The 27,790-nt window shown below is 37.3% G+C and overlaps 1 protein-coding gene across 1 annotated transcript; it reads right to left on the reverse strand.

Moving 5' to 3' along the window:
- Positions 1–1,260: 1,260 nt before the first annotated feature.
- Positions 1,261–27,406, reverse strand: CSRNP3 (cysteine-serine-rich nuclear protein 3). Its single transcript, XM_009698230.1, has 4 exons — positions 27,259–27,406; positions 11,443–11,702; positions 3,805–4,101; positions 1,261–2,298 (listed from the first exon to the last, which is right to left on the reverse strand). Exons 1-4 carry the CDS (start codon positions 27,404–27,406, stop codon positions 1,261–1,263), a joined length of 1,743 nt encoding a protein of 580 aa, XP_009696532.1.
- Between the last annotated feature and the right edge of the window lie 384 nt (positions 27,407–27,790).

Below are 27,790 nucleotides of genomic sequence, written 5' to 3' on the forward strand. Positions count from 1 at the left end.
AGAAAATTTCTGAAGCTATGTTTCCTCACTGAATCTAGTGGTTCCTAATTAGACTAAACGACTGTAAATTTGAGATATGTTCAGAAGTCCACAAAAGCCAGTCTCATATTTCATAAAAACTGCTAAATATTTAGGAAATCTAGACAGTTCCACATTTTTTTTCCCATGCTTCATTTAAACTTTGATCAGCAAGACTCTGTTTTTATAAATTACCTACTGACATATTCATAAACTGGCTTGGGAAAAAGATACAGGTTCTGTTACAATGGATTTTAAGAACTTACATACACCTCAGAGTCTGCAGCTATGGCATTTCTCCAGTGTTCACAGTTCCCGCAGTTAGTACAGTAATGCAAAATGGCACTAAAGTGCATAAGTAGCTCAGTGTTTGTTGGGCTAAAAGGTGCTGTGCAAGCGCTTAAGCTACTGCTTTGCCATTATATACAAGATCATTTTTCTTTGGGCAGGGGGTACTAGTTCTGGAATGCCACTGATTTTAATCTTAATGGAGGATTGTCTACCTTTCACCTTTCTAGAAGATGTAAATGCCCCCTTTCTGACTCTTCTGTTTGTCAAGAACAGTAAAAAAGAAAATAGTACACTCTGAAAATGCATTTCAAGATAATTTACCAGCTATGGTATTTTTTTTTTTAAAAAAAAAGGGAGAATACAAGGTACTCCAGATGAAAAGTGGACATGCTCTTTGTAACTAGCTATGGATCTTCTGCTCAAATGAACATGCTGTTCATTTTTACCAAAACATGAGTACTAAACTACCATAAATAAAATACATACAGTACAGAACAATTAATTAAAACTCTTTTGTACAGTAGTTACTTTTACATTAAACTTACCATCTTTTCAGGTACGTTGAAAATTAGGACTCTAAACATGATTATTTCAAAGTATCATTTTTAACAATCTTGCACAGGCCCGACAATCAAAAACATGAAGCTTTGATTCAGATAGCTTGGCAGGTTTCACATACTTCAATGGGTAGGCTACTTTGAAATATGTTGGGTGTGTTTTTTACTTACACTTTTTATTTTTATCAAAAGACAGTTTGATTATTTTTTATTTAACTCTTTACATGAACTGTTTTTGTGCAATACCACTGCTAGTGTAGCTTGAGAAAACAAAATGTGTCTGGAACATTGCCTATAGTCCAAGTGTTGTTTACCTCTTAAAAAAGTAAGATTCTAGGAAATCCAATGTGAGTGCATTTTAATACAGGAAGTCAGTCCTAGAATAATTTTAATATTAAACGGGTACCGTCTCTACCACTGGTGATTTGATGCACTCTTCGTGCAGTCTGCTCTTTTCTGGGAGGTTTAGTGAATTCTCAGCAGGGTGCTCTTGTACATGACTGTCGCCATTCAAAGCTGAAACAAAGCCATCTTGAGAAGGACCTTTCAAGTATGAGTGAAATTCCACTTGAGGGTGACTTGGCCTATGCTCACTGTATAAGCTGTTACATGGAGCACTGCTATCACCTTCAGAAGATGAGCAGCAAACAATCACTGAGGGGTTTGCAGAAGGGTAATGAGGGCTGCTAAAAGTTTCCTCTGATTGCCGTGTGTAGTCAACAAACTGTTCTGAAGTCATGTTGTAAGGCACCAGAGAAAGACTACCGTTCTTGACAGCGTCCCTTTCTGAATAAGTTTCACCGATCTGGTTAGCAGTGCCAGCAACGTGGTTCTCTATTTGGTAATACAGATTTGAAGAGTTAGTATAGTATGAGGCATTTTTAGAGTGGTTTTCATGCACAGCAGTTCCATCAGAGTAGCAAAGGACAGAAGGAAGAGGCACCATATCAGCATGGGAGCCCATGCTTTCTACAAAATCATCGGCTTTTTCTTCCTCCTCATCTTCCTCCTCATCTTCCTCGTGTGTGTTATCTGATTCACTAGGGGCTAAACTCTGTGTGCTAGAATCTGTAACTCCACTACAAAAGCTACTCCCATCTTCCTCTTCCTCCTCTTCCCCTGGGCAGTCCAAGTCCTCCGCTGACTGAGAATGCATAACTGCAGCCGGAGGTTCGGTTTCAATCTCAAAATTTTCTGCAATTGAATATTCAACCGGATGGGGTCCGGGACTCATAGAACTAGTGTGTGCACTTATCTCGCTGTGGCAGCCATTTAGTGCTGGAACTTGCTGCTCTCTATTTTTCTCCAATTCAAGTTTCATTATTGTGTGCAAAAAGTGAGTCCGTACACGGATAGGGTTAAATTCAATTCTACCTGCTGTATTGCTACACCCTTCTTTAGTGCAACCGCATGGAAAAGACATACGATCCACCTTTTAAAAAAAAGAATAGAGATTAACAACACGTAGCATAAGAACCTAGACAGCCTAGAGAAATACAACAGTGAATTGGGATTCACCTTGAGAAGTACTTGTAAGAATACTCGAAGCTAACAATAATTCAGAGTTAGCCCTGGAATTTAGCGCTGCTGATAGGAACAGTAAGGGACTCGTACGTGCAACGATGTTGCAGAGTAGGAAAAATATGCTTCTCTTCCATAGGTGAAAGCATTACACAGCGTAACAAAAAATAGGTAGCTTTTCTATTTCTGGATCTGCTATAGCTTTACTCCATGTTGTGCTTAAATCCAGGCAAAAGCATTACCAGAAACAGTCTTAAAATTTGGCAAAAATCATGGAAACTAGAAGCCTATTGAAACAAAATAAATTATATATAAAAAGCTTTATAAAGATGCCAGTGGAGACACCTGATCACAGAAAGCAGGAATAAAAAAAAAGTATATTTTAAAAGACATTCCAGTCAATTGTAGATGTAATATTGTAAGCAAGCTCAACAGACTGTGGGCAGAACTGATACATCTCATAATAGTCATCTTAAATTTCTAAAAAACGTGACTGATTCCACATGTTGGATTGTTCGATTAAATAGCTTAAGGTCTATGATTTTCATCTACATTGTAATACCTAAACATCAAATTTGATGCAGAGGAGAACCATATAACACGATCTAGTACATCTTTCCCATAGTTAAAGATGAAAACAAGAACAGCATAGAGAATATATTATTTAAAATAGCAAGTTTAGCTTGGATTTGAGAGATGAAGAAAAGTACATTCAGGGAAGAAATCAACTCAGCTGCACAACAGCAACTCAGGAGAATTAGTGGAAACATCTTTTAGGGAACATTTTGTGACACTTACAGCTGTACATAGGACACTACCTAAATGTACAATACAAAATACCTTTTCAGTCTGCAGAGGCAAAACTACCTGCTACATTAGCAGATTTTTTTTTTATTGCCTACATGCAAATTTACCATGGATGCATTTTAAGTATCATGCAAGTTAAATAAAGGATGGTACCACAGAGAGTCATTTATTGTTTCCCATTGAGTTTAGACTATAATTCAGATTTGGACAGTATGTGCATTGTCTCTAAAATAAAAGGTAATATCCCTTCTGAAATCTGCAGGCTACTGATTCTTCTGTTGTCTGCATCTGCCTATTTAGATAAAGGCCAAAGAGAAATATGAGGAGCAGAATATTTGTACAAGAACAAAAAAACTCCACCATCATCTAAACAATCTATCTGCCTAAAGTAATCATAAAATAAATGAAGATGTTCAAGGAGATTGTTTGTCACGCACACTATATACTCTTAAATCTGGGCCTTAAAACTGGTTTGAGATCCACAAGTGATATCACCTAATAATCAATTTCCAGTAGTTATAACTTGAACAACAAAAAGTACATATGTGTGCATGCACACGCACACCCCTCCCCTTGATAGTTAAATAACGACAAGAATATAGACATTTACCTGACATTTTATGCCTGCAAGACTGCAAGTGCAAGTTTCTGGATCACAGAACACACGGCAGTCACAGCCACAATCCTCTCTGGACAGGCGGATGGCCCGCAGCTCGTGTTTTTCTTCCACATCAATTTTCTTCACTCCAGAAGCTCGCAGCAATGCCCTTCGCTTTTTTGTCGGCAGGGGTTGTAGAAAGAAGTATTCATCTACTTCAGTGTTATCTAGATCAATATCATCATCAGAAATGTCATCCAGTGTCAGCGTATTAGCCTCTTCAGATTCCACTGTACCATTCTTTGTCATCTGTTTCAGAGAACAATTAACAAAGTCCTTAAACTATACTCACGCATATATATATATATATGTGTGTGTTTCATAGATGTAAATATGTGTAATGCATTATCAATGTGGAAAGCTATATGTAAAAAAGTTGCATGACTGCCAGCAAGTTCCAGAATCTGTTTACAGATGGGGTGAGAAGGCAGTTCTTTCACATTTAACACGTGAATTAAATACACATTTTTAGTTTCATGTTTGTCATGAAGCTAATTTTTTCCTAAGTTTCTAATTTCTTATCTGTTCTTTATGTCCTTTATAATTTGTCATTGTTTGCCAGATCTCATGTCTTTCTAAAGTTCTATTCTCGAATTCTAGGATTTTAACTTTTATGGGCAACTTTAAATTCTATACACACAAGGAGAAGCAAGCACAGCCGCACACCAAAACTGGCAGCCTTAGGCAGGGCAAAGACATGGTTACTTCACCACAGCAGAGAAACAAGGGAGACAACTTGTCTCTTTTTAGAATAGAGCTGGTGCCCCTTCAACTATTCATAACTAAAAGTACTCTGGGCACTGGAAAATAAAAAATTATCAAGTCCTTTTTTTCTGTCAGGCCCCAGCAGACTTGGTTGACTTTCTGGGGATTATTCAGACTTCAGGCATCTACACTGTTTCACAAGATAATTTTTGAACCCTTAAATTGATTCTAGTTCCTGTCTCTAGGCTCTTTGAAATTCCTCGATATCCCTTTCGAGATAGTAATTATACTACCAACACTGTTTCAGATTACAATGCATCACGGATTTGTAAAATGGTGTGATTTATGTACTATTTGCTATCCTATTTCTCTTTAGCCTGACATGTTGTTTGATGTTTGCACAGCTGGGGTCACAAAGCAGTATTTCCACTTAATTGTTTGGGCAGATGCTTATATTTGCTTCTTGAGTTGACAATTTTAAGCCTGGCAGTCACTTAATTTTGCCCCTTTCTATCTATATTACTTCACATTTATTTCATAATGCTGATGCATATAGCTCTTCTGAAGTTCTTTCTAGTCCTCTTTGGTCCTGAAAATAACGCATTTAGCTTTGTGCTGTCATAGATTTTAGAATAATCTGGATTGGTGAATGAAGTACTTAGGCAGTTAATGAATGAATAAACTTAGAAGAAAAGAAATAAGTTGTTAAGCTCTTGTGGAGGATCTTGAGAAAAGTTTTTAGAGGATTTGTGCTCCTTTCCTAGGGATATAAATTTTTGAGTCTCTGTAGATACAAGTGTCCTGGCACTATATTATTACCTATGTATAGTCTAGCTCCCAAACCTTTCAAAAATTGTTTCAAAATGAAATGGCCATAAGCATCGAGCACAAACATCCAGTGTCACTTTCATAAGATAGCATACTTCTGTACTGTACTCCTATAACTCACCTCATATAGAAAGGGGTACATATATTCAAGGAGAAAAGAAAAAAAATTACTGCACTGAAGGAAGGTTAATTTTCCCATCCATGGTATAGTACACTGGTTATATCTGCCAGATAACACAACTACGGGGTTTACAAAAGTTCTTCTACAGAGAAAATTGCTTGAGAATCAAAAGAATATCAAATGTTAAAACAAAGTTCAGAGAGATTATGACATTCACTACAAAAAATGTATTTTCTCAATCTCAAATTACTCAGATTGAGCATCATACTGCATAGCGAATGTGAAGCAAGTGCAGTTATATGATTTATTTTGCCATATAATAAAACCTTTTTCTATTATTATTGTTCTATGAAATAATTTTGCTTAAAATGGAAGAACAAACAAACATTCCCAATGTTCACCTGCTCTATGTAATGTTCTCAATTGATGAGGTTGCTGAATTACACTAGCCGAGCACCTGGTCTCATACTTCTGTGAAAAAAACATGGTGCAACTGTGTGATAATTATACACTAGTGAAGTCTCAAGTCTCATTTGCATTAACAGTTTCACCATGGGCATCAGAAAAATAGCCCCCAGTGAATGTAATTTGAATGTTTCTTACCCATAGAAAAATGGCCATTTTTGCCTTATTTACTTGCAGAAAATTTCAGCTTGGCCTGTTATGCCAAATGAATTTTTAGACACTAGTTTTAAATACAGATAAAATACTGAAGTCATAACTACTGTTGCCTGCTTCTTGTGCATTTCAATGTTTAGACATTTAACAATTATCACTGTAAAGGTAACTCCTCATTTTTCTGCTACTAAATCCTGTCATCTCCATCTAGCTATGCTTCTTATGTGTAAGAAAGCAGTCCTGAATCTTACCCGTTCCACTATTTCTGCTTTTATTATATTCCCAACTGTTTCATTTTCCCATTTATGTTAACAGTTTGTCCTTTCCACAATCTTTTGGATTGTAACTGTCAATTTATGGCATTATTGAATTACTCAATGGTGAATTCCTACTGACTGCTTCCTCTTTTTTTGTAATTGTAGTTTTTTGTTTACAACAACTGTGTAAGACAATCACAGAAAAAAAAAAGCCCCTAATTATTTCTGACTTGACTCTTCCCTTTGAAGAACAGGCTCAGTGTCACGGCTGGTAGTCCTTACATACAATGTACGTGCACACATTACATTGCACAAAGAAAAAATTCTCCTGACATCAGTAATCATCCCTTCTTAGCAATTCAGCATCATATTTAGTTCATGCAGAGGTGTTCTACCACTTCCACAATTCCGCTTTAAAGGCATTATTGTTTCTTTTTTTTTTTCAATGTATTCTCAGTCTTTCTCTGTAACTGCAGCCTTCGGAGTTTAGTGCCCTCATTTTATTTCATGTTTCAGTTTATTTACCATGTCTGTTATCCCTATAACATTCAAATCCCTTTACGTGCATATATTTCTGGTTCGTTCTTCTTCTTAAATGCAGCCATTTTCAAAATGTCCTCTCAAACTTCCTTCAGATTGTTTTCTTACTCTATTTTCTATTATTCATTTCACTTTACAGTAGCTAGGAAAAGAGGGAGTAATAGCTCCCTAATCAGTTCTGCCTGACCCTGGGGCAATGGAGAGATTATTTAAACCAGGTATTTCAACGTATTAGTTCAGTAAGGTAGGAAAGACAACATTAGAAGTCATCCTTTTTCTGTATAATCTACAGTGAAAGACAGGTAAATCCAGAGAGTAATTAAATGCATCTTGATTTAGCTGCCTGAAGCTACTGAGAGGGAATACTCCACTGTAAGTGCAACTCAGCCTGAATGTTCCAACCCAGAATGGCATCCTTGATTTTTCTTACATTTTTCATTTTTTTGTTAGCTAGGTACAACCAAGTACAGTGTATTTATGTTTCTTTGCTTTCTTTTCTTTTTTATAGAATAGGAGAATGACCTACCTAAGAATAGAGATTTCTGTAGTTTTAAATACACAAGGCTCAAACCACTCCTTAAGCAGATCACTGTTAAATTTAATTGCCTATCAGAATTTAAGTTTGAAACTAAAGAAGGGGAAGAATTCTAATCCCTGCTTCTGTAATTATTTTAGTATTTTATTGAATTACTATTTAATAAAAATTAAGTTTCAGGGCTCTTACCCACGAGGTGAATGCGGTAACTGTTCAGCTTACAAAGGCACCTATAGAACCATACCAAACCTCTCAAGTATTTCTACTCCTCCTGCAAATCTCAACTGCTTTGCTACACAGCAGTAGGGCATTAAGGAACAGACTCCAGCCACATCCCGAACCCTGTATGCATCCTGCAGGCTGTAAAGTCGAATGCCTGCACAACAGGTGGGATTAGACAGCACTTTGCCATTTCAAAGCACCTTAGCTCATGACTCCTTTGCTGGACGACTTCCTTGTTGTCTCCTCTGATTATTTTATTTTTTTTTCCCTCAACTTTGTCACACAAAGAACAAATGAATTAATGAAATGAAAGATTCAAACATTTCTCAAACAAGTAACTGGGTAACTACAGAGGAAGGAAGATTATCAAGAACCATCAAATACCTTTTCCAATACAGAACTTCAGGGGAACATTAAGTTCTCTTGATTGCCATAATACTGCTCATCTGAATTAAACTTGATATGTAGCTGGATAAAATTTCTCTCATAAAGCTAAACGTTAATGTCATAACAACAGAACAAGGAAAGGGCCAATGAGTATGTGAAGCCTTTGGGTGAAATTCACTTCAGCTCTGTAAAACGTGAAAAATTTAGGTTAGACACCTTTGCCTGCCCTAGATGGAAATTATTCCTCCCAATTTCCCACAAAGGAAACCAACTGTGTCCACAGGCCCAGGAGCCTTAACATCACTAGGGTCATGCTAATCATTTTAATAGATCTTAATTTGAGAAGACATTATGAGTAAACAGTAAGGACTATCCCAGCTAATTTACTGTGCTTACTCATAATGTTTTCTCAAATGACAACCTCTTAACATAAAGCCTACCTTGTACCTTTCATCTTGACAAGAAGGCTTTTATGTCCAGATTGCCATTAGAATTTTCATACTCTGCTGCTAACAAGTGTTTATACCACTGTCAGCAGTGTTTACAACACAGTGCTGGTGCTAAATGGCTAAAGTGACTTGAAGATCATTTTAAAGTCTTTATGTGCTTTTAATTAAGAGAAGTTTCTTATTTGGTTCTTCACTTTTAGCAAGTAAAATATTAGAAGTACCTCATATGATGGAGATTCAATTTCAATACATTCCCCTATTTTTTTTCCAACAAATTCTACAACAGAGAATGCTTTCCACCTATAGACTTGCATATTCTCATCTAATGCAAAAAATTAACAAAAAACAGGGAAACTGAAATTAAAAGCCACATTGAAAATGTTACTTTCTGTTTGCATAATGGTTTTCAAACAGAAAAACCTTCTTGAGCAAACTTTGCCCTACTTAATTTTCTCATTTTCTTCATTTTTCTGTGCAGATGTACAGTAATTTTGATGCAAATCCTGATTAGTACATTTTCATTAAAGATCATAATTGCTGTCATTGTCACCTTAGAATGCTCCTGCTATTCCTTTTGGTGTTCATTTAGAAACCATGTGAATGACCAAGCAGCTCTTCCATCTCTATAATGGGAAATCAGCAAGGCCCAGTTGTCCTAAGCAAAGAAAATAAGCTCAGTGCTTTACAGTGACTCATCACTAATTCAGTGAGTCCTGGATTTGCTTTTGGGAGGGAAAGCCTGGGGGGTTTCTGTTGTTGTTTTTGGTTTTTTTACCTTAAGTGTATAATCAGGGATGCAACTAAGCTGAGTTTAATGGACCAGTTCAAAAAAGAAGTTTTCTGTTCCCTATGTTTTTATATATGTTCTAGAGTAAAGAGAAATATTTTAATCTAGTAAAAGATTTAACACTAGTAAGATGTTACCATTTTTAAGCCACACTCAGGATTCTGAAGACCTAACCACAATTTCTAAATATTTGCATTGAAACTTTGGAGTCAGCTTACCAGTCTCGGAATACGCTAGTAAACTATTCCCACATCAACTGCTGAGGATCAATGAAGAAAGAATCCCACCACTGCTGAATTAAATGTAGAGGAAAGGACTTTTATATTTGGTAAAAGGAAATAATTAACATTAGGACAGAGGGAGGAATGCAAATCAGGCTCTCCTTAATCACTGAATACTTATAAAGAGATTTTGCAGGAACTTAAGAGTCACCGTAAAGATTATCTTCCACTCAAACAAGTGACCGGGGAGATGGAAGAACATGTTGTATTTGAAAGTGTCTCAAAAAAAGAGCGGGCTGGAGTGAAGTAAGTTAACGAAGAAAGGAGATCCATCCCAGCCAAGAGGAGAATTATGAAACCACAAAGAGCCAAGCTCTGCTCCATACAGATGAAGGTTAAAAGGCCTCATCCAATCTTTAGATTGGATCTCTGATTTTCCTTGATTTACTTTCTAGCTATAAAAAGAAACGGAAAAGGGAAACATTTGCATGCCTTACTATTCTTCACTCACTCCACTGGGGCTTCCTCCCTTTGAGCTTATTCCTGGAAGTCAGCCAACGGCTCTACAGAGTCACTGGCTACACTGACACAGCCCAATTCACACTTGATGCTCTGAAGATCCTGTCATGTGAGATGTTTAGAGGTAGCATCTCTATCTAGTGGCAAGTCACTAACACTCTAGGCTTTGGTTTCCAACCTGTCCAAATATCCGTCTTTAATTTGCCTTTGTCCTGTGTGATTTTTGTTTGTTTTCATTATGACAGTTCAAATTTTATGAACTATTTAAGAATTATTTAGCTATTCAAATAAAAAACTATTGGGAGACTGAAAAAAGTAATTACAATAGTAAGGGTCATACACACTTCTTCAGGAGCTCAGACACAGAATGAACTATATTCATGAGTTCTATGTGAATAATGCTGAAAGGCATTTCTTAAACTTGGAGGGTGTCAACTGGACACCTAAACTGGACAACTGTAGCAGTATCTGAAACAGACATAGTATCACAAAAGACGGGGCTATGGAGCACACCAGTTCAGTTACAACTCTAAATATTGTTGACTTATAATTATAGGATTCACCTGAGAAAGAGCCCAAAATACACAAAACATGAGCCATTACACAAGGAGTGTTTCATCCACTACAAAACTATAAGAAAATCAGACATTCTGCCACCAGTTTTAAAAAGGGAGAAGGAACACTTCCAAGAACATAATCCCCTTCTCTATTCTCCTTTACTCAAACACACTGTTTCTTTCCTCTCCTATGCTATATTTAAAAAGACAGCTTCAAAACTGTACCCAAGATTTGTTCTGACCAGCTAAACTGATACAGCCACTTAATGTGACTGACATATTTCTTCTTTAACACAGACATCCTTTGGTGAAATATTAAAGACGCATGATCCTATAAATTAATACACTGAAAAAAGAAAACATTTTTACTATTACTGTTTCTTACTTTTTGCCAAATTTGCTCAAGTTGGCCAAGAAAATAAGCTGTTCCACTTTCTGTACTTATGATGTTTCCACTCCCTTGTCTAATAGGACACCATGCAAGGGCTCAGAAGACTTGTTCTCTTCCTGGCACTTCCAGACTTCTGCTGGACACCCTGTTCAAGGCTAACTTCCACCACTCTCTGCCTTTGTTTTCCTCTCTGTAGAAAACAGGGAGTAAACAACCACCCCTCTGTAAAGCACTTTGAGGCACACATCAGTAAGAGCTGCAACAGCACTTAGTAGTATCGAACAAAAATATGTCTTCAGTAAAACAAAAAAAATTTTTAAACAAGCCATTGTTTTGATTGAAATGGAGTTGATAGAAAGGAAATTGTTTTAACACACACATTGGGCTCAGAGAGCTCTGACACTGCTCATTTAAATAAATAAGACAGGGATCAAAGTCCTGAACAATTTTTACCTTTAATTTTAGAGAATTGAGTTTTTCCTCCCTTAGGTGCTCTCTTAACATCTCTCGGTGAAGCCTCTCCTGTTCCATCGCAAACTCTCCAAGCGTGTATTGGCGCACACTGTTGTGGCGAGTGGACATTCCCAGTGTGCTTCCCCCTTGGCTGGGAACACTGGTGAAGCCTTGCCTTCTCGTGAAGTAATACACAGTAACACAGTTAAAATGGACATTTTTTGTTCTCTTCCGCTTCTCTCTCTTCAGGATTGAAGAAGCTAGAATAGATGCAGATTACAGTATGAATGATAACTTGGCACTCATAGAGCAAATTCATCACTTCTGTAGTTCCATTTGCCTTTACAATACCTGACTATGTACACACTAAAGTTCCAAGGTATGCAGTCTAAATCAGGAGATAACAGAAATATTTACAAATATCATGCAAACCTGTAAGCTATTACAAACTGCTACAATCATGAACACTATTGTCTACTTCAGAACAGAAATTCTTGGCCAGGACAGTTGTGTTTTACCATAGCATTGTAAAAATGTTTTAACCATTTACCAAGGAAGCAAATAAACCCCAGCAAAAGGAAATTCTTTCACAGTGTCACCTCAAAGACAGTGATCCACTAACTTGCTCCTCTTCAAACCCCTGTGAACAAAACACGGCATATGACAGCAGTGAGGAGAGCAGCAGATCCAGTCTCTCACAGGTCTCTATATACACTGTTACCCTTTTGTCAGCAAGGCTTAGCTGTAGAGATCTGTAACTACATGTTTAAAGCACCGCATCACATTGGCAGAAAAGATTCCTCTCTCTCATAATCTAAAATGTGATAAATTAGTGTTAGAAAAACTATTAAGTATGTTTAGTGTTTCAGACTGTCTCAGAAAATCATACCATCATTATCACAAAATAACAGAGGAATAATGCTGATTAACAATCAGATCCATTTCTTTTTTCTTTACCTTTATCCTTCTTTCTGCTGCCATCCACTGAATACACGTGTGTGCATATATATATTCTAATGGGTAGAATTTTGACAAAAAATTAAATCTATCTTTTCTAATTCTTTTCTGATTCCCCTCACACTTGTGCTCAGTTTTTCTTATACACATATGCAGTATCATATGAAATGGATTTGTTTAAAAACAAATGCCAAATTTTAACTGTTAAATATTGTTCTTTTTTCTACAGACATTTAGTAACTCCTTCCAACAATATGGAACTATTGTTTCTCACTGGTAACAGTGGTGAGCCTTTAGAGAGAGGAAAAAAAAAAAACAACCCACAAACGTTAGAGAAAGAGACACTCCTTGATTTTTAAGGTGAGCAGCCTGATTCGTTTGATTTTATGCAAAATGGCCATAGGATCTTGAGAATGTTGATAATAAGTCATTGTTTCGCAGTTTACAGGCGACAAACTGGACAGGTGTGAATAAGAGACCTAACTGCCAGAATTCAGGCAGTAAAATGATTTAAAAGGTGCCTGACCACTCTTGAAAGACTTGGAACCATTCTGTAAAAGCAGTAAGAGCAACATGATGTACACTGCTAATCTAAAATTGCATCGCCTCTAGAGACTGGCAGCACTTGGCCTTCAGCCTTGGTTTCGTAACAGGTCCGGCTCATTGTCACAGTTAAAACATAGCTCATTCTCTAATATTGTTACACAGTGAAATGTTAATCACCACAAATGTATAAGCCCCAAAATTCTACACGAAGTAATTCAGTCCAAAAAATAGCATAATCTACCTAACTATATGAAAAACAAGTATATTAGAAAATACAGTCCTCTAACCAAATTACAGACAGTATGCCCTACTGACATAATCATAAAACTATTTGGGGCTCAGTGAAATATTGAAATAGTGTTATTTTTCCTAAATACCAAGAAGCAGCTAAAAGTATGGTTTATTATATAAATAACATGCACTACTTCAGATATGCTGCAGCTATGTTAGGTTATAAATACAAAACAGATAAATAAGCTTAGGTCCTATATTCACTTACATGCTCTCAGTGAAGGGTGTTCCAAAAAAGGTGTAGGATGTACACAGAGGAATCAAAAGACAAATTCTGTTACATTAAGCATGTTTAAACTTACATCCAAGTTTAAGCAAATCTGATATCAACAGAGCCTGTCAAACATATTTATAGAAAGTTTTTAGTGGGGGAAGAGGGTTATTTTGTTAGAAGAGACTAGTAGATAGGGGTGTGTCAATTTTGCATGATATTAAATATTGGTTTAATGTACTGTTCTTTTTCATATATGCCATAGTTTCAAAACCAAACTATTTTTAATAAAACCAAACTTCTAGAGTTTGGAAGACTTCTAGAGTTTTGATACTGTGACATTCTCTTTCAACTTAGCATGAAAGCAAATAACTCACTGCCTATATGCTCTTACACACAGGGAAGTGCGTATTAAAGAAATCCTGCTTCTGCTGAAGGAGGCATCTAAACCGTTCTGGGATGTGTCCAATTTCTGATATAACAGTATTGATGTTATTTGGATCTCAACTGAACCTTGCCTGTATTTCAGAAGAACTGTTGACAGCTACTGAAGGGTAAGCTGATTTTTTACAAAGTATAACAACCAGCCACAAACGGAATCAGAGATAAAACTATAGTAAAATATTAAAGGAAAGAAAAGATAGAAGGTTAATCTTGGAAAAAAAAAAAGTATATTCTTCACGAGGAAATAGAAGGTAATTGCACCTGTAAATCAAACAAACAGTGAATGCCTTTGAATCTTCATTTGTAAACTTCAGTATCTACCACATAAGGTCTATGTTTACAGTAATTTCTTTTAGACCTTAGCTATGGAACTCCTGACATGGCTGCTTACTGGCAGGAATACCAAATGTTGCAATAAAAGTGCTTCCATTTTTTTAAGTCTGTCAATCTCTTTATGGACAAGATACTACTTTCATACTACTTTCTATACAGAAAGAAATCAACCTTAAGTTTTATTCACATGCTACACACTAAAATTAATAGCTAAATGAAGCTAGACAGAAGACTCTGCAATCTAATTACTTCCAGATGAAAAAAAAGAATGTAATCTACGATAAAAACTAGATTACATGAATGAGCTTTTCCATTATGTGGACTTTAGAGGATGGGTGGGGGTGCCCATGTGTGTGCTGTCAAAATTTAGAACATGAAATTCATACATTGCTGTATGTTTATGCCTAAAGGTTTGGTCAGCAGCCTCTCTCAGTAAGACTGTAGTTGTCATGAACTGTCTTAAAAGAACCCATTAAGGCATTTCTTCAGCTTTTTTGTAGTTCCTACCACTTTTAGTAATTAAATTATCAATGCCACACCATCAAAGTTGTTTGTTTGGGTTTTTTTTAAGTACCACTGACAAAAACTGAAAAAAACCCCAAAGACACAAAAACTGAAACAAAACCAAAAATAGAATTAAGCTGAACTTCAAGAAAATGTAACTGCAACACCACCAGCACTATAAATCCAGCACTATACAACTGCATTGAAGACAGTGTGAGCGCTAACGCACATTTGTTGTAAATGTCATTAAAGTTCACGGTTTTATATGTTAATGTTATAGTTCTGAGTCAGATAAATTACATGATAATCTGTGTAAGTAAACAAGCATGTAAACATTCAGAACCCTCAGATTATATGTGATTATTTTTTTCTGAAACACACCCTGTCTTTTGTATTTGCCGCTGTCTCACCCAAGAGCTCATGAAAAGGAAGAGCTAAGGCTCTGTGAGTAACTCTATAGTCATCTCTCCTATGTTACTCCTAGGAAGTAGTCAGAATATATTAATATTTATGAGAATGTTGTTTACAAGAACAGATCGGGCAGGAACTGCAAAAGATTACAGGATTTTATTTGATTACCCAAAAGCATAGATTAGAGATGTGAGGGGGCTTGAGAATTGCAACCACCTCAGTAACCAAGGACACGAAAGGAAGCACAGTCAGCACCGCAAAGGCACTATGTTCTTGCTCTAGCATACGTCCTAAAATCTCTGAGCAGACTGCTGCTTTAATGTGATCTCAGAAAATATTATTAGATATTGAATGGCAATGTTGAACGTTTTCCAACATCAGGGACAAAATGCCCTATAACTCATTCAGTTCTTTTGTTTCAAGCCAACCAGAACTCAGATTCTCAAATCGTCTTATGAAGAGTCTGGGGCATACGTTACTTTGCATGCACTGTACCTTAAAAAGTACGTTCAAATCAGTCGTAATTACTGCTAAGGACACTGCTTAACTCAAGACAGAGCAGAAGGGCATACAAAATACGTATTTTCTGATATATTGGAAAGCATGAACATATGTCCAGACAAAATTTACTAAAATTAATCAATTAGTAAGCTCCTTTCAGAATGAGGGATGCGGATTGTGCAATGCTTGCATGCCTCTCTGGAGTCAGTTTCAAAGGTTTTACAGGGAAGCAAAATCTCGTAACCTAACTATTAATCCACAGAGAATATAAACACCCCACTTTTCCAGAAAATATCTAGTAACAGCTTCCTCACTTAGCCAGTCTCAAAAAAGTATTTACATGCCATCTGCCTGTGTAACAAGTGATACCAGTAGATGCCACTATCATCTGTTCTGCGCAAAAAAAGGTGATACTGACCCCAGGCAGAATCTGCTAGGCAAAGATGTGGGGTTTTAGCAGCTGCTGGACATACACCATCAACAGGAACTAGAAGGTGGTTTTTGAAAATTAACGCCAACATCTTGGGTTTAGCAGTTCACGGCAAGTGAGGATGCCAGAGGGAACAGGACTATTCATCATCACCTAAAACTATCCTATGGATCACATGATCTTTAACATATTCATATACTACAAGTCTGATAAATTCCATGGAAGGAAAAAAATTATCCATTCTCATGTATTTAAACAATTAATAGAATTCTTAGTTCCGTGTTTCAAGATTATATGGAATTAAATATTTTTGACAGGTACATATGTACTGAAATGCATAAAATATATCAACTATCGGGGTAAGGATGATACTGTTAAGAATATAATTACTGCTACAGAACTATCTTTCAGAAAATGTCACTAGATCCGAACAAGGTCTTCAGACATAGGCATCTTCAAAGAGGACTGTCAGAATTCCTCATCTGAAATAATATCAACTGCTGAAATTTTGATTTTTGGCATGTCACATTTGAGTGGCTCAGTTTCTGGGTTGAGCAGAGCAGAGCCCAAGTTAATAACCTGCTTGCAATTGGTCTGCCTCCTCTTGGAGTCTTGTAGACTCATCAGGTCCTTGCCATACAAAAGCAGCTGCTCCAGATTCAGGGCTGTATGTGGGTGCAGGACAGCCCTGGCCGTGCAGCACTCGACTGGAGCTAACAGCCACAGCACAGGTCATCGGCACCAGAGATCATTTAGGGCAAAACTGGCAATTTGCCTAAAGGTGAGGCCAAAAGAATTAAACTTTTAATAGAAAACAATTGTTTAACCCAAGCATGGTCAACACATCCTGGAAACACAACCTGCTCTTTGTGCTTACCATTTTCCTATCTTTATTCATGATGTGCCTGCACAGATATACAGTAGGAATGCGTTTATTCAACTTTTTCCTCAGTTATTAACCTCTCTCCCTCATAACAATTCTCTTCATCCACAGCAGTTACAATTTATTTCATTACTACATAGGATATTTCTGCCATTTCTCTTTATGCACAATTCCTGGGTTATGCACTTCTCTGGCTATTGAATATACAAGGAATCTCTAAGGTTTCCAAAATTTAAGAGCACCTGTACGGTGAGCCACAGACCTGCAGAATGGCACAATGCCTAAATACTACATATCAAGTTTTTTTATTATAGCCCTTCAGTTTTCAGTATTTCAGTAAGGTCCTTTTTCAGTCATTGACTATCATACAAAATAGAGACAATAGTTCAGCAGTCATTCAAGAGATTGAGATTTCAGTAATTTATTCATAAGGCTGCACACTGACTCAAACAAGCTTTGTCTAATTCAAGACAACCTTCTTTTGCACATTACCACCCCAAACACACCACCATCCCTCCAAATTACACAGAGCAAGGCTTGACTCTAAGGCTGTCTTACCAACCTGTTTGGTAACTAGGCTTGGGAAGACCAACTGTCAAAAGATTAAAAATAGAATAAGCACACAAACATCATTATGGTTGTTCCCATACGTGGGAAGTTATACACATAATTGAGGACCATCTCCTACATTGGGACACTAAGTCATAACTTTTATTACCATCATTCTTATTAAACTGGTTGCAATTTAAAATGGTAACCCTTTATCAAAACAAAAAGTACAATTTTTATCACCCAGTGGCTAACAGCAATGGCATACAAGATGGTTTACCAGAAAGTCTAAGTGTTCCTCAGGTTTCTTTCTTTAAACTTACAGGATTAAGTGTGTTAAATGGATTCTTCCAGAGACAGTGTCCCATATGTCTGCATGAAACAGGAGGCTCCACTAACTCATTTTTCAAAGATACTCTAAAAATAAAACTTTAAAGTCAAAACTGAAGAAAGTATCAATGTAAAAAAAAAATACCGCTATCATGAAAATAACAATAGCTTTAAAAAATAAAACTGTTCTGTAAAATAGTTTCCATGGCTGCTGTTCTCTCTCGCTTAGGCTGCTGTGTCGCATAAATTTCTGTCACAATGACTATTAATGCAAGAAGGGCAAATATTATGAACAGCGGTTTGACAATAAAACTCCCCTGGCAGATTCATCCTGGCTAAAGTATGTCGTACAAAGCATTGATCTGTGCCGGAATTCTGTCACCAAACACAGCAAGTGAGGAAATACTTTCTGGGTTTGGAAAAAGACTCCTCAACAAAGAAGCAGAAAGAAAAATGAGAGCCAAAGTCACATGAAGTTACGAGAATAAAGAAGGGCCTTTGTTCATCAATAGTTAATAAAAGAGAATGAAGCAATTTATATGGCAGAAAAGTTTAAACATACATCTACAGGAACACGTGAATAGACAATGATGAAGAAAGATGTAGCAATACAAAGATTTATAACAAATCAATGTCAATATTTTCATAATGTATCTTCATGTAACTAGAACACTAGAGTTAGAGACTGTCTCCTTAGTATATGGAAGAAACCAAGTCCTGCTGCTAAGTCAGTTTCAAATAATGGTTGCCTCACCTTATTCCTACCAACAGGCTCATAATTATAAGATTTTTGCACTTCCCTTCTGTATTGCAAATAAAATTTATTTTTCATTTTATGTATTCTTGGGAGACTGAAGAATTTTATTACTAGCTTATTTCCCACAGTTTATTCAAAGCTATGTATCAGCAGCTCTCTGAAATCATGCACCTGTCTTTCCTCACACCAAGGTATTTTCGAAGCACGGAATGGGAAGTTAGAAGCAGAGGAGATTCCTACTGACCTCTGCACGTGGGGGTGAGCTGTTTATCTGCTAGCTCTTCCCACCCATGGGAACCAACCAAGCTCAGAAGTCCCCAGAGCCCAGACAGGCGTAGGGGGAAGACACCGGTGGGTGCCACCTGCACCCAACATCCCCAGCCACTGCCTCCTCCCACAGCTGGTATAAAGTTCTGAAGCTGCTTCTGGTGCCCCTTCCTTCTCCACCTCAAGCTCTCAAGTATTTTCTGCCCTCTCTCCTGAGAATAACCATTATCTACCTATTTGTGAATTTGTGAAAAATGAAAGAGACAACCCCCGCAACTCTTTCCACATTTGAAAAATTCAGGTTTTATCATATTTATTCATAATATATTTCTTATGCCTTGGTAACTGATGTCATCATGGGCCCATCCAACTCCCAAATCCCAAGAAAAGTAGTTTTCCAATGGGGAAAATCAATATCTATGCTAGCAGTCCAGTCTATCCTTATGAGAATCATCCAAGCCTCATTTGTATATGACTAAATTCTAACTGATGAAATAGGTAAGCAACAGTAATAAAGTGCTGGCAGATTGAAACAAAGTTTTCCTGAATTGCTCTCACATACATACAATGCACTATACAGCTGCACTTCTTGATCGCCTTTGAACATCCTCCTTCTCCTCTCTGGACAGCGTGAGACCTGTGAAAGACATAGCGTTTCCATCTGCGCGTTTAGCCACCAAACCAGAATCCAATACTCCCCACCTGGGAAGAGATCCCGCTGCACCTGTATTCGTCTATGAAATGCAAAGTCTGCTTCCTAATTTTACAAAATCCTGACAGGAATGACATTTTAAGCCCATCATGTTTTTCAAGTATTTTTAACTGAGAAAACTGGTAGTTCTTTGATTACAAAACATAAATGATCTCAGTTCTGGCTGAACTCCAAGACATAAGCATTTTCTTCTGCTGTCTCAGCTATTCTCCTGATGTCAAAGACACATTAAAATAAACGTGAACCATATGGCTACCCGGCAGATTACTAGCACTCTTGCATCAATGAGGGCAAAGCAATTCATGGTCACCAGTGCAGAAATATCTTCGGCACATGAAAATTTCAAAAGGCTGGAAAAAACATGTATGAAGCAGCTTTTTGGATTAAAGCTCTATCTTAGATTGGAGGAAACGCTGCTTTTCTTATACTCTGCTACCCATTTGTCTGCTTTTTACATACTTTTACTGCCATATAAACCACTATGGCAAGAAGGATTAACCCCATTCTCTACCTGCTCCCTGACTTTCCCACGCAGTGTTTCATCAAGTTTAACACCACAGAACAGCAAAGCCTAATCCATCACAGTAATCCAGGTCAAAACATCACTTATAAAAGCCAGCTCACCCCACAATTTTCATAGAAAACAAAAACTTGGGAAAAGGTCATATTCCAGAAATTGCTTCTACCTCTCCTTCTACCCCATGGTCTCCTAAAAGATATTTTCCAAGAGTCTCCATACACTAAATTTACAAATTTTATGTGCTTAATGATGCAACGCTTTTCCTATATGCTGGAAATCCATATTAAGAGGAAATGCTGTGATATACAATATACCCTCCAAAAGAAACATGTGGGCTTGAGGGCAGGGAGGTATTTTCTTGAATAAATTCGAAGCTGGAAGTCTTGAAGGGAAATGCACACTCAGAACGGCGTAAACTGAGTAGTGGAAATTGGACATGGCAGGGACAACGCTGTGGAACAGCAACACCTACCCTAGTAGCATTTCACTGCTCCTTCCTTCCGGTACCTTCCTCTTGGGTAAAGCCAAAGCTAAATTCACCCCCCAGGCGGGGCTCAACGGGAATGCTTGCCTAATGCTAGATTTATTTATGTCACATTTGAAGAGGTTTTTGAAAAATACTAGCTCACAGACAAGTTTGACATGGATAGGAGAGGTTTTTCATTTGTCCTTTAGTTAAGCTTTTTACCTTACTGTCAAGTTTTATCTAAAATCTCACAGAAATGTTAAATTCTCAGGATGCATGCTAGAAGCTGGAATTTTACTGCTAAAGCTTGCGTGAAAGTTTTAAGTTTACTTCCTCAGCACCCTCTATCTCCAGAATGCTTTTCCGTGACATTCATCATACTAGTCCAGTTTCTCCATTCTGCAAATATAATCAGCCTTTGGGGAGAAGTGGAGACGGTTAACTGCTCTCTGCCTCACCATTTACTCTAAATGCCAGCTGCTGTTTTGTAGATGATTATTTCTGACCTTGGCCCCAGCCTCGAACAGCGTGAGGAGGAAAGCTGCTACCACGGATCCTTGCACGAACACCCATGCATAACAACTGTATTTGCTGAACCCTCCTAAGACACTACAGGCAATCCTTTGTCCCATCCTGGGGGTGACTTCTGTGAATAGCCATTTGATACAAATACAACCACCCATTCAGCTGTCCGTGACTTTGCATTTGCAAACATATTTTGCGTATATGTCACAAACATCTTCAACAAAAAAAATTGTGTTTGTATGTTATCTAAACCAACAAAAATGTCATGTGAGTCCAAAACTGCCCCTCTGTATGATATATGAAACGCACTAATTTATAGGACAGAACTTTTCAAAAATACCAAATGAGAATTAGTTGCACAAATCCTTCTAAAAACCTGTGGGATCCTGCCTCCTAACCCCTCTCTACATTTTTACAAACTCCCTCTACAACAGCTGTTACTCCAGACGAAAGACAGCAGGCAAGATCCTGTCATGGCACACCCTGCCCTGCCACTCGGTATGAGCATTTGAGCGAAGACATTGCACTACATTTACTGAATTTCTTTGCATTTCTTGGTTTTTACTGCCCAGATGAGCTGGCTGACTTTAAAACCAAAACCAAGAATCTCTCAACCTGTTTGTTGATATAATTCAACAAATAATAAGAACGTATTCCTCATTAACAAGGAAATTCCAAGCCTAGCTGCAGGCAATATAAATAATTGCAAGATGCCATGAAAGAACAATGTCTGCATTTAGCTACACCTTCTAAGTGTGTTTCCATAATAAGCCAGCATCACCACTTCTAACTCATTTAGATTTCTATCATTAACCAACAATTAAACACACAGCTTAAGCTCAAAGCTTAGGTAATGCCTTGTGCCATCGACCTCACATGAAAGAAAACTTTATCCTTCACATAAAGAATTTATGAGAAACTAGACCTTCCTAAGGATTTGATACCTTCTTCCAAGTTCTGCACAGCCACATAGATGAGGCAATCTCAGTACGTTAGTGACTCCAGAATATTCAAACAGTACTTTTAAGGCCATATGGAAGGAAGTGCAATGGGGATGTATTTATATTTTCAAATTCCTCATTATCTTTAACAGTAAAAATCCAAAGATGGTGAGAGTATTAAGAGACCAAAGGGTTCTCTCAGAACCCTTGCTGACCAGCCACATTCATAATGAACCCAAGGCATCCAATACTCTTAAAGACAGTACCCTAATTAGCAGAAAGACAGGACTTATGATTACAGCTGGCTGCAGGATAACCTTGCTAATGACAGTGATAAAGTTAATGGCAAGATACAAATAATGGAAGGAGGATGTCAACTAGACTGTGTGATGGTTCTGCCTCCTGTTGGTGAAGATCACCTTATCTGATGAGCTGGTGCTGGAGATTCCACCTGCCTCTGTGGGTGAAGAAGAGAAGCCTCTACAATAAAGGTATTACTTTGAAAGTTTCAGCTACACTACACTGAAGTTGAAATGGCAGAGGAAAGCAGCAGCTCCTCAAAATATGTTTCTTCAGAGATGCCTCTCTCATTAATGTGGTATTGGGAGTTTTTCCCAGCACCAAAGTGCAAATGACAGGACTTGAAGAGGTCTTCCCAGGTCTTTCAATTGCATGCAATTTTTCACCTTAAATTTGGATGTTTTTCTTTATCAGAAAAATAGATGAAGCATTTGGGGGCAAGTACCTCCACAAGGCAGGAAGAATCCCCCACACCCAAGCTGGAGCGTGGAACCCAGTGTCCCTCAGCACGCACAACTCCAGGAACTGTCAGGGCGTTGCACTGACGTCCTGAACGGCAATTCCAAAGACAACTTGCTGTGGAGCTGATGAAACACAGCAGCGGGGTGCCCTAGCTTAACAGAGCAATTTAAAGGAGCTGAAATGGCACTGGGTGTGCTCCCGCCCTGCATTCCACATACCTCTAGAGAAAAAGGGAACAAATACTCTTAGTCCTGACTAATACTGTATATGCATGCTTGGACTGCTACGTGAAGATGAAAATCCCTGTTTCTGATATGGAGGAGGGTCTGTGAAATGGGACAGGTATGTGGACTGGTTAGTAGTAATATGCTTTAGCATCCATTAGGGTAAATCTGTGGTGTGACTAATGGCCTGCTGAATTAAACTGAGATGACCTCAACAGACTGAGAAAAGTAAGTAAAAAAAGACGGTAGGGATTGTATCTGCCAGTGGTAATGAAGGCACTCCATCACCATTTGATAAGAGATTTAAAAATGTGCAGATGTATATACACACATATCTGACCAAGAAAATACTAGATTTAACTATTTTTTGTTATGAACCTGGTAATAGTTGTCTATGCTTTAGGGACTGTAATTTCGTTTCCTGACTTGGAAAAAGACACCTGTAACTTAGGCTAGGGATTTATTTATTTATTTTGTTGCTGTCTTGATTTGTTTAAATAGATGTATTTTTAAAGAAACTCTGTACTTATTCGTGTGTAGTAGTCACAACAGATAGCACTTAGGGACACCTCAGTCCTATTTTCTGCCATCACACTACAGGGTTAATTGTTGAGATCAAAGCTATCTTCTGGTGGTTCTGCCCCACCTGAATGATCCACAGCTGCTGTGTGCCTCATTTAGGTGGGAGGTTGAACTGACCTTAAGGCTAATGGAGCAGGGTATTTGAAAGGTTCTTGTTTATGTGACCCAATACATATTGTTTCAAGGGTTGTGTAAATACTGAGATGCATCAGCTATCCTAGACAGATTTATATGCAAACTGCCTCCTTCCTGAAGCACTGAAAGAGCTGTAGCTACAAGTGATTAAAAAATTATCTCCTTGTCAGGTCAATTAGAAAGGAAAAATAAGACAGAGGGCCACATTAGGCTTTTTTTAAAAGCTCAGTTAAAGAATTAACATACAGATCTTGTTGGCGATTACAGGTCACCCACAACCCCCGCATTTCCAGTCAGTAAAAGAGTTTATACTGAACTTCTAATTTCCTTATATGAAAATGGACCACAAGGAAGACAGAACACAGGATCTGGCACTGTCTCACAAAACAGAAAAGAAAATGGTATAAAGTGCCAGGAAATGGCTTAGAAAGATAACCTGCATCAAAGAGGTACTCAGGCATGTAATGGAGGTAAGGAAGCTGGCCAGCCTTTCTTCTGCATTGGCTCTTTTCAGTCTGTTTACTGAAGAAGTCTCACAGTAGTCTTCCTTTCCATATGCCCTTAAAAGTACAGATTCAAATATTCAACATAGGAAAATTCTTATCTTTTATTTTGGGAGATAAATGTGTTTAAAGAATGAATAAATCACCTTTCAATGTACACTGTTAACAGTTTCGTTATTTTTACATGTAGTTTTCAAGTGAGCATCACTTAGTAGCTCTGTAAGCACCTGTATTCATGAGATATGAACATTGACAATTTCCATATATTCTGCTTTGACAAGACAGGGTCAAGTACTTCTGTAGGATCAGTTCATTTTTTATCACTTCCTAGAACTCAAAATATGTTTTTTCAAATATTGCTGTTTAAAAAAAATCTAGAAGTTAAAAAAAAGAAAAATCTTAAGTACATACAAAGAAAAGCACTCCTGTCCTGAAGAGCATCCGACATCACACACACTACTGATGTCAACCAACTGACACAAACCTAAACGAAAACAAATCCTGCGCATATAAAAATTTCACCAATTGTCCAATTAAAACATTCTTTCCAGAATCAAAGCATATGAAGACTCAAGAAAATGTGAGAAGAATAAAACAAAATAAAAATCCAATCAACAAACCCCCCATTTTTTTTCTAAAGGTAGTCAGTTATCAAGTTAAAAACAACTTTCAGCATTTGTCAAGTATCTTTATTCCTTTTATTTTAAATAAAAATATGATTGATTTTATTGCAAACACATACTAGCTTTTACTATCGTACACCATCACCAAGACTCACCTTTTTAGTGCAGAGTTGCTCTTATATATAGCGGATGTGCCTAAAGCTAGCTAAGCGATTTTTCTAACACTGCTCAACTGATAGATGTTGATTATGTGAACATATAAGTAACTGATACACTTTAATATTAAAGAAAGAAGAAGAAGGCGCAAAAATCTCACTTCCAGCATTTTAACAATAAATTAGCAAAATCTGACTTCCCCATCAGATGCAACATAGAGTGTCCTTGATAAAGCCTCAAAATAATGATGCACACTGGAAGAGAGTCTGGATGCAAGATGCAAGTAATTAGGTAGGGATAAATTCACCCTTCCATTCTATACTTCACCTGAGCATCAACATTCTCTATTTTCTTATGAATAATTGATTATCATCTTTATCAAGCTCCTGCAAGTACACTGCATTACAGCAGAGCAAAGCAGATCGTGAGACACTGAAAGATGCCACGTTCCAGTGGCACAAAATTAGTCTCCAAAACTCTTTTCCTTGAGGACCTTGAGATTTGCCTATTCAAATGCAGCACCAAGGCCACCTGTTCAATTATTTTCTTCCCAAACCAGCCTTCTAGAATACCGGGATTATTCTGTATTGATTTCTTGGAATTCAGACTGCTGCATCTATACTAAAGACAATACTTTTTAAAGTACACATGCAAACAATTTACTCTATTTCTGTACCACCAACTGATATATATATGTATTTAAAAAAATGTAATACGTACAATTTCCATATATGTATGTATGAGTGTGCACACAGATAAACATTTACGAGACTGGCCACAAATATCTGTTATATGGATCATGAATCATAACACTGAAATGCTACAGTTTCCCCTTATAGATTTTATTCAAAAAGTAAACTATTTATTGTGTCAACTACAATCAAAGCTTATTGTTACACGCATGTATTACAACTTCCAACTTTCTCCTCTGAATTATAAGCCTTGTTTGTATTATCTGTGTATTCACAATAAAATCGCTGTCTTCCACGTTGGTGGCAATGACTGATGTAAAAGGAGTGCTTTCAGTCTATAATTAATAATCATCTAAGTCAGTAAACAGATGCAAAAGTTAAAAGATCAGCATGCAGATAATATTGTCACCAAGCTATTTCTTAATACTACCAAAGAGATTTACTGGGTCACTTACTCCTTTGTGGCATTTCAATAAAACAGGTCCCCTACCAGTACCGCATCTTAAATGTAACATGCCGTATCAAGATTGATACATGTACACACATTTGAAAAGTTGTGCCTTCGTAACCCTTTGCACAGGAGTGTTCTGTGCTAGAGCAAAGAGGATTCAGACCCCCACATTCAAACCCTAGCTCAAACTGCACAGCAGCATTTGGCAGATGGAACGGCTATACGAATATTCATATCATGTTCTACAAACATGATTTCTAGGCACAATCTAAACCATACAGTTATAAGGATCACATTGTGCATGGGTAGTGATGAGGAGCCTCACCTACTGCTTGGCCCATAGTCTTAAGAAAACAGCTTTATAGCCACGAAGTCCAGTGGGGAGATCTATACGCAACAGAGTTGAATGAGGCAAACCCCTGCTTTTAAAACATGCAGTTCACTATTAAAACAGTATAACCACCTAAAACAAGTATCATAACCTACAAATATAAACCATACATTCATTCCTCCTAGACTCCTAGATATATATGCTGCACACATAGCTTTGCTAACTTAAAATCAAATTCTTACCTGTACATAAAATCATTGTCTGGTACAGAGATACCCTCCCCTACCTGAAGAATAGAAACTATTGCAATAATGTGTCCCATACACAATGTTCCTCAATTCCAAATAAAAGAAAGTTTATTATTTTCTTTGGACAGTTCTCTCCAATACAATACTGCAGATAGCTGATAGCTGCACTACACTTATCTAAGGAAAATAAACAAACTTACCTAAAGCACCTTCCCTACAGTATCGATTTGAAATATCTTAAGCACAACTCCCAAAGTTAACTACAAACAGCTACATAATTCAAATAGCAAACAGGTGGGGGCTTCCAAGTGACTTCAAATTTTTACAATGACAAATAGTTTTACATAGTTAACAAGAAGGCAAAAGGGTGCAAGTTTGCTAAGTCATTTTGAGCAAGCCACAAACTGAACACCACAGAGAGCCCATTTTATCATCTGTTCAATTTAAAATCATCATGTTTATAAAACCATAAAATTTATTTTATTTTGAGGAACAGGAAGACTTCTTTAGATACACAACTTTAGTACTTACGGGTAAAATGATTAGAAGTGGATGGATTGACACTATCACCACTGTCAGCACTTTCACTGCTAGAAATGTCATCATCTGATTCCCGCACAGAGGAACAAGGTGAGGAGCCATCGACTTCTTCAAACTTCCTCTTTAAAATTCCACTCATCGCTGCAATGCTGTCACATGCACCTGCAACAGGAACAGAGGCAATGAAGCACTGAAACATCCAACTGCAGAATATGCAGTCATAACCTCCAAAGTCATTTTTACTTAGAAGTACCAATAAGCTGCCACTTCTAGTCTTGAATAACCATTTACTATGAAATTAGATATAATTTATTAGAAGACAGTGAAGCTATAGGAAAGAAAAAAAACCATTGTAAGTCATACTCTAACTTGACACATATGGAGATAGTTATTTTGCTAGAATAATGTGTAACATTGCTTTCAGGGAGTATTTTTCCCATTTTGATGTCAATAGCATCCCTGATTTCTAGGTTATGTCGTGAAATTTCAATCAAGGAAAAAATGGGAGTTTCTCTTCAAATAC

Source organism: Cariama cristata, unplaced genomic scaffold (assembly GCF_000690535.1).
Source record: "Cariama cristata isolate BGI_N322 unplaced genomic scaffold, ASM69053v1 scaffold15104, whole genome shotgun sequence".
In the NCBI taxonomy this organism is placed as follows: Eukaryota; Metazoa; Chordata; class Aves; order Cariamiformes; family Cariamidae; genus Cariama; species Cariama cristata.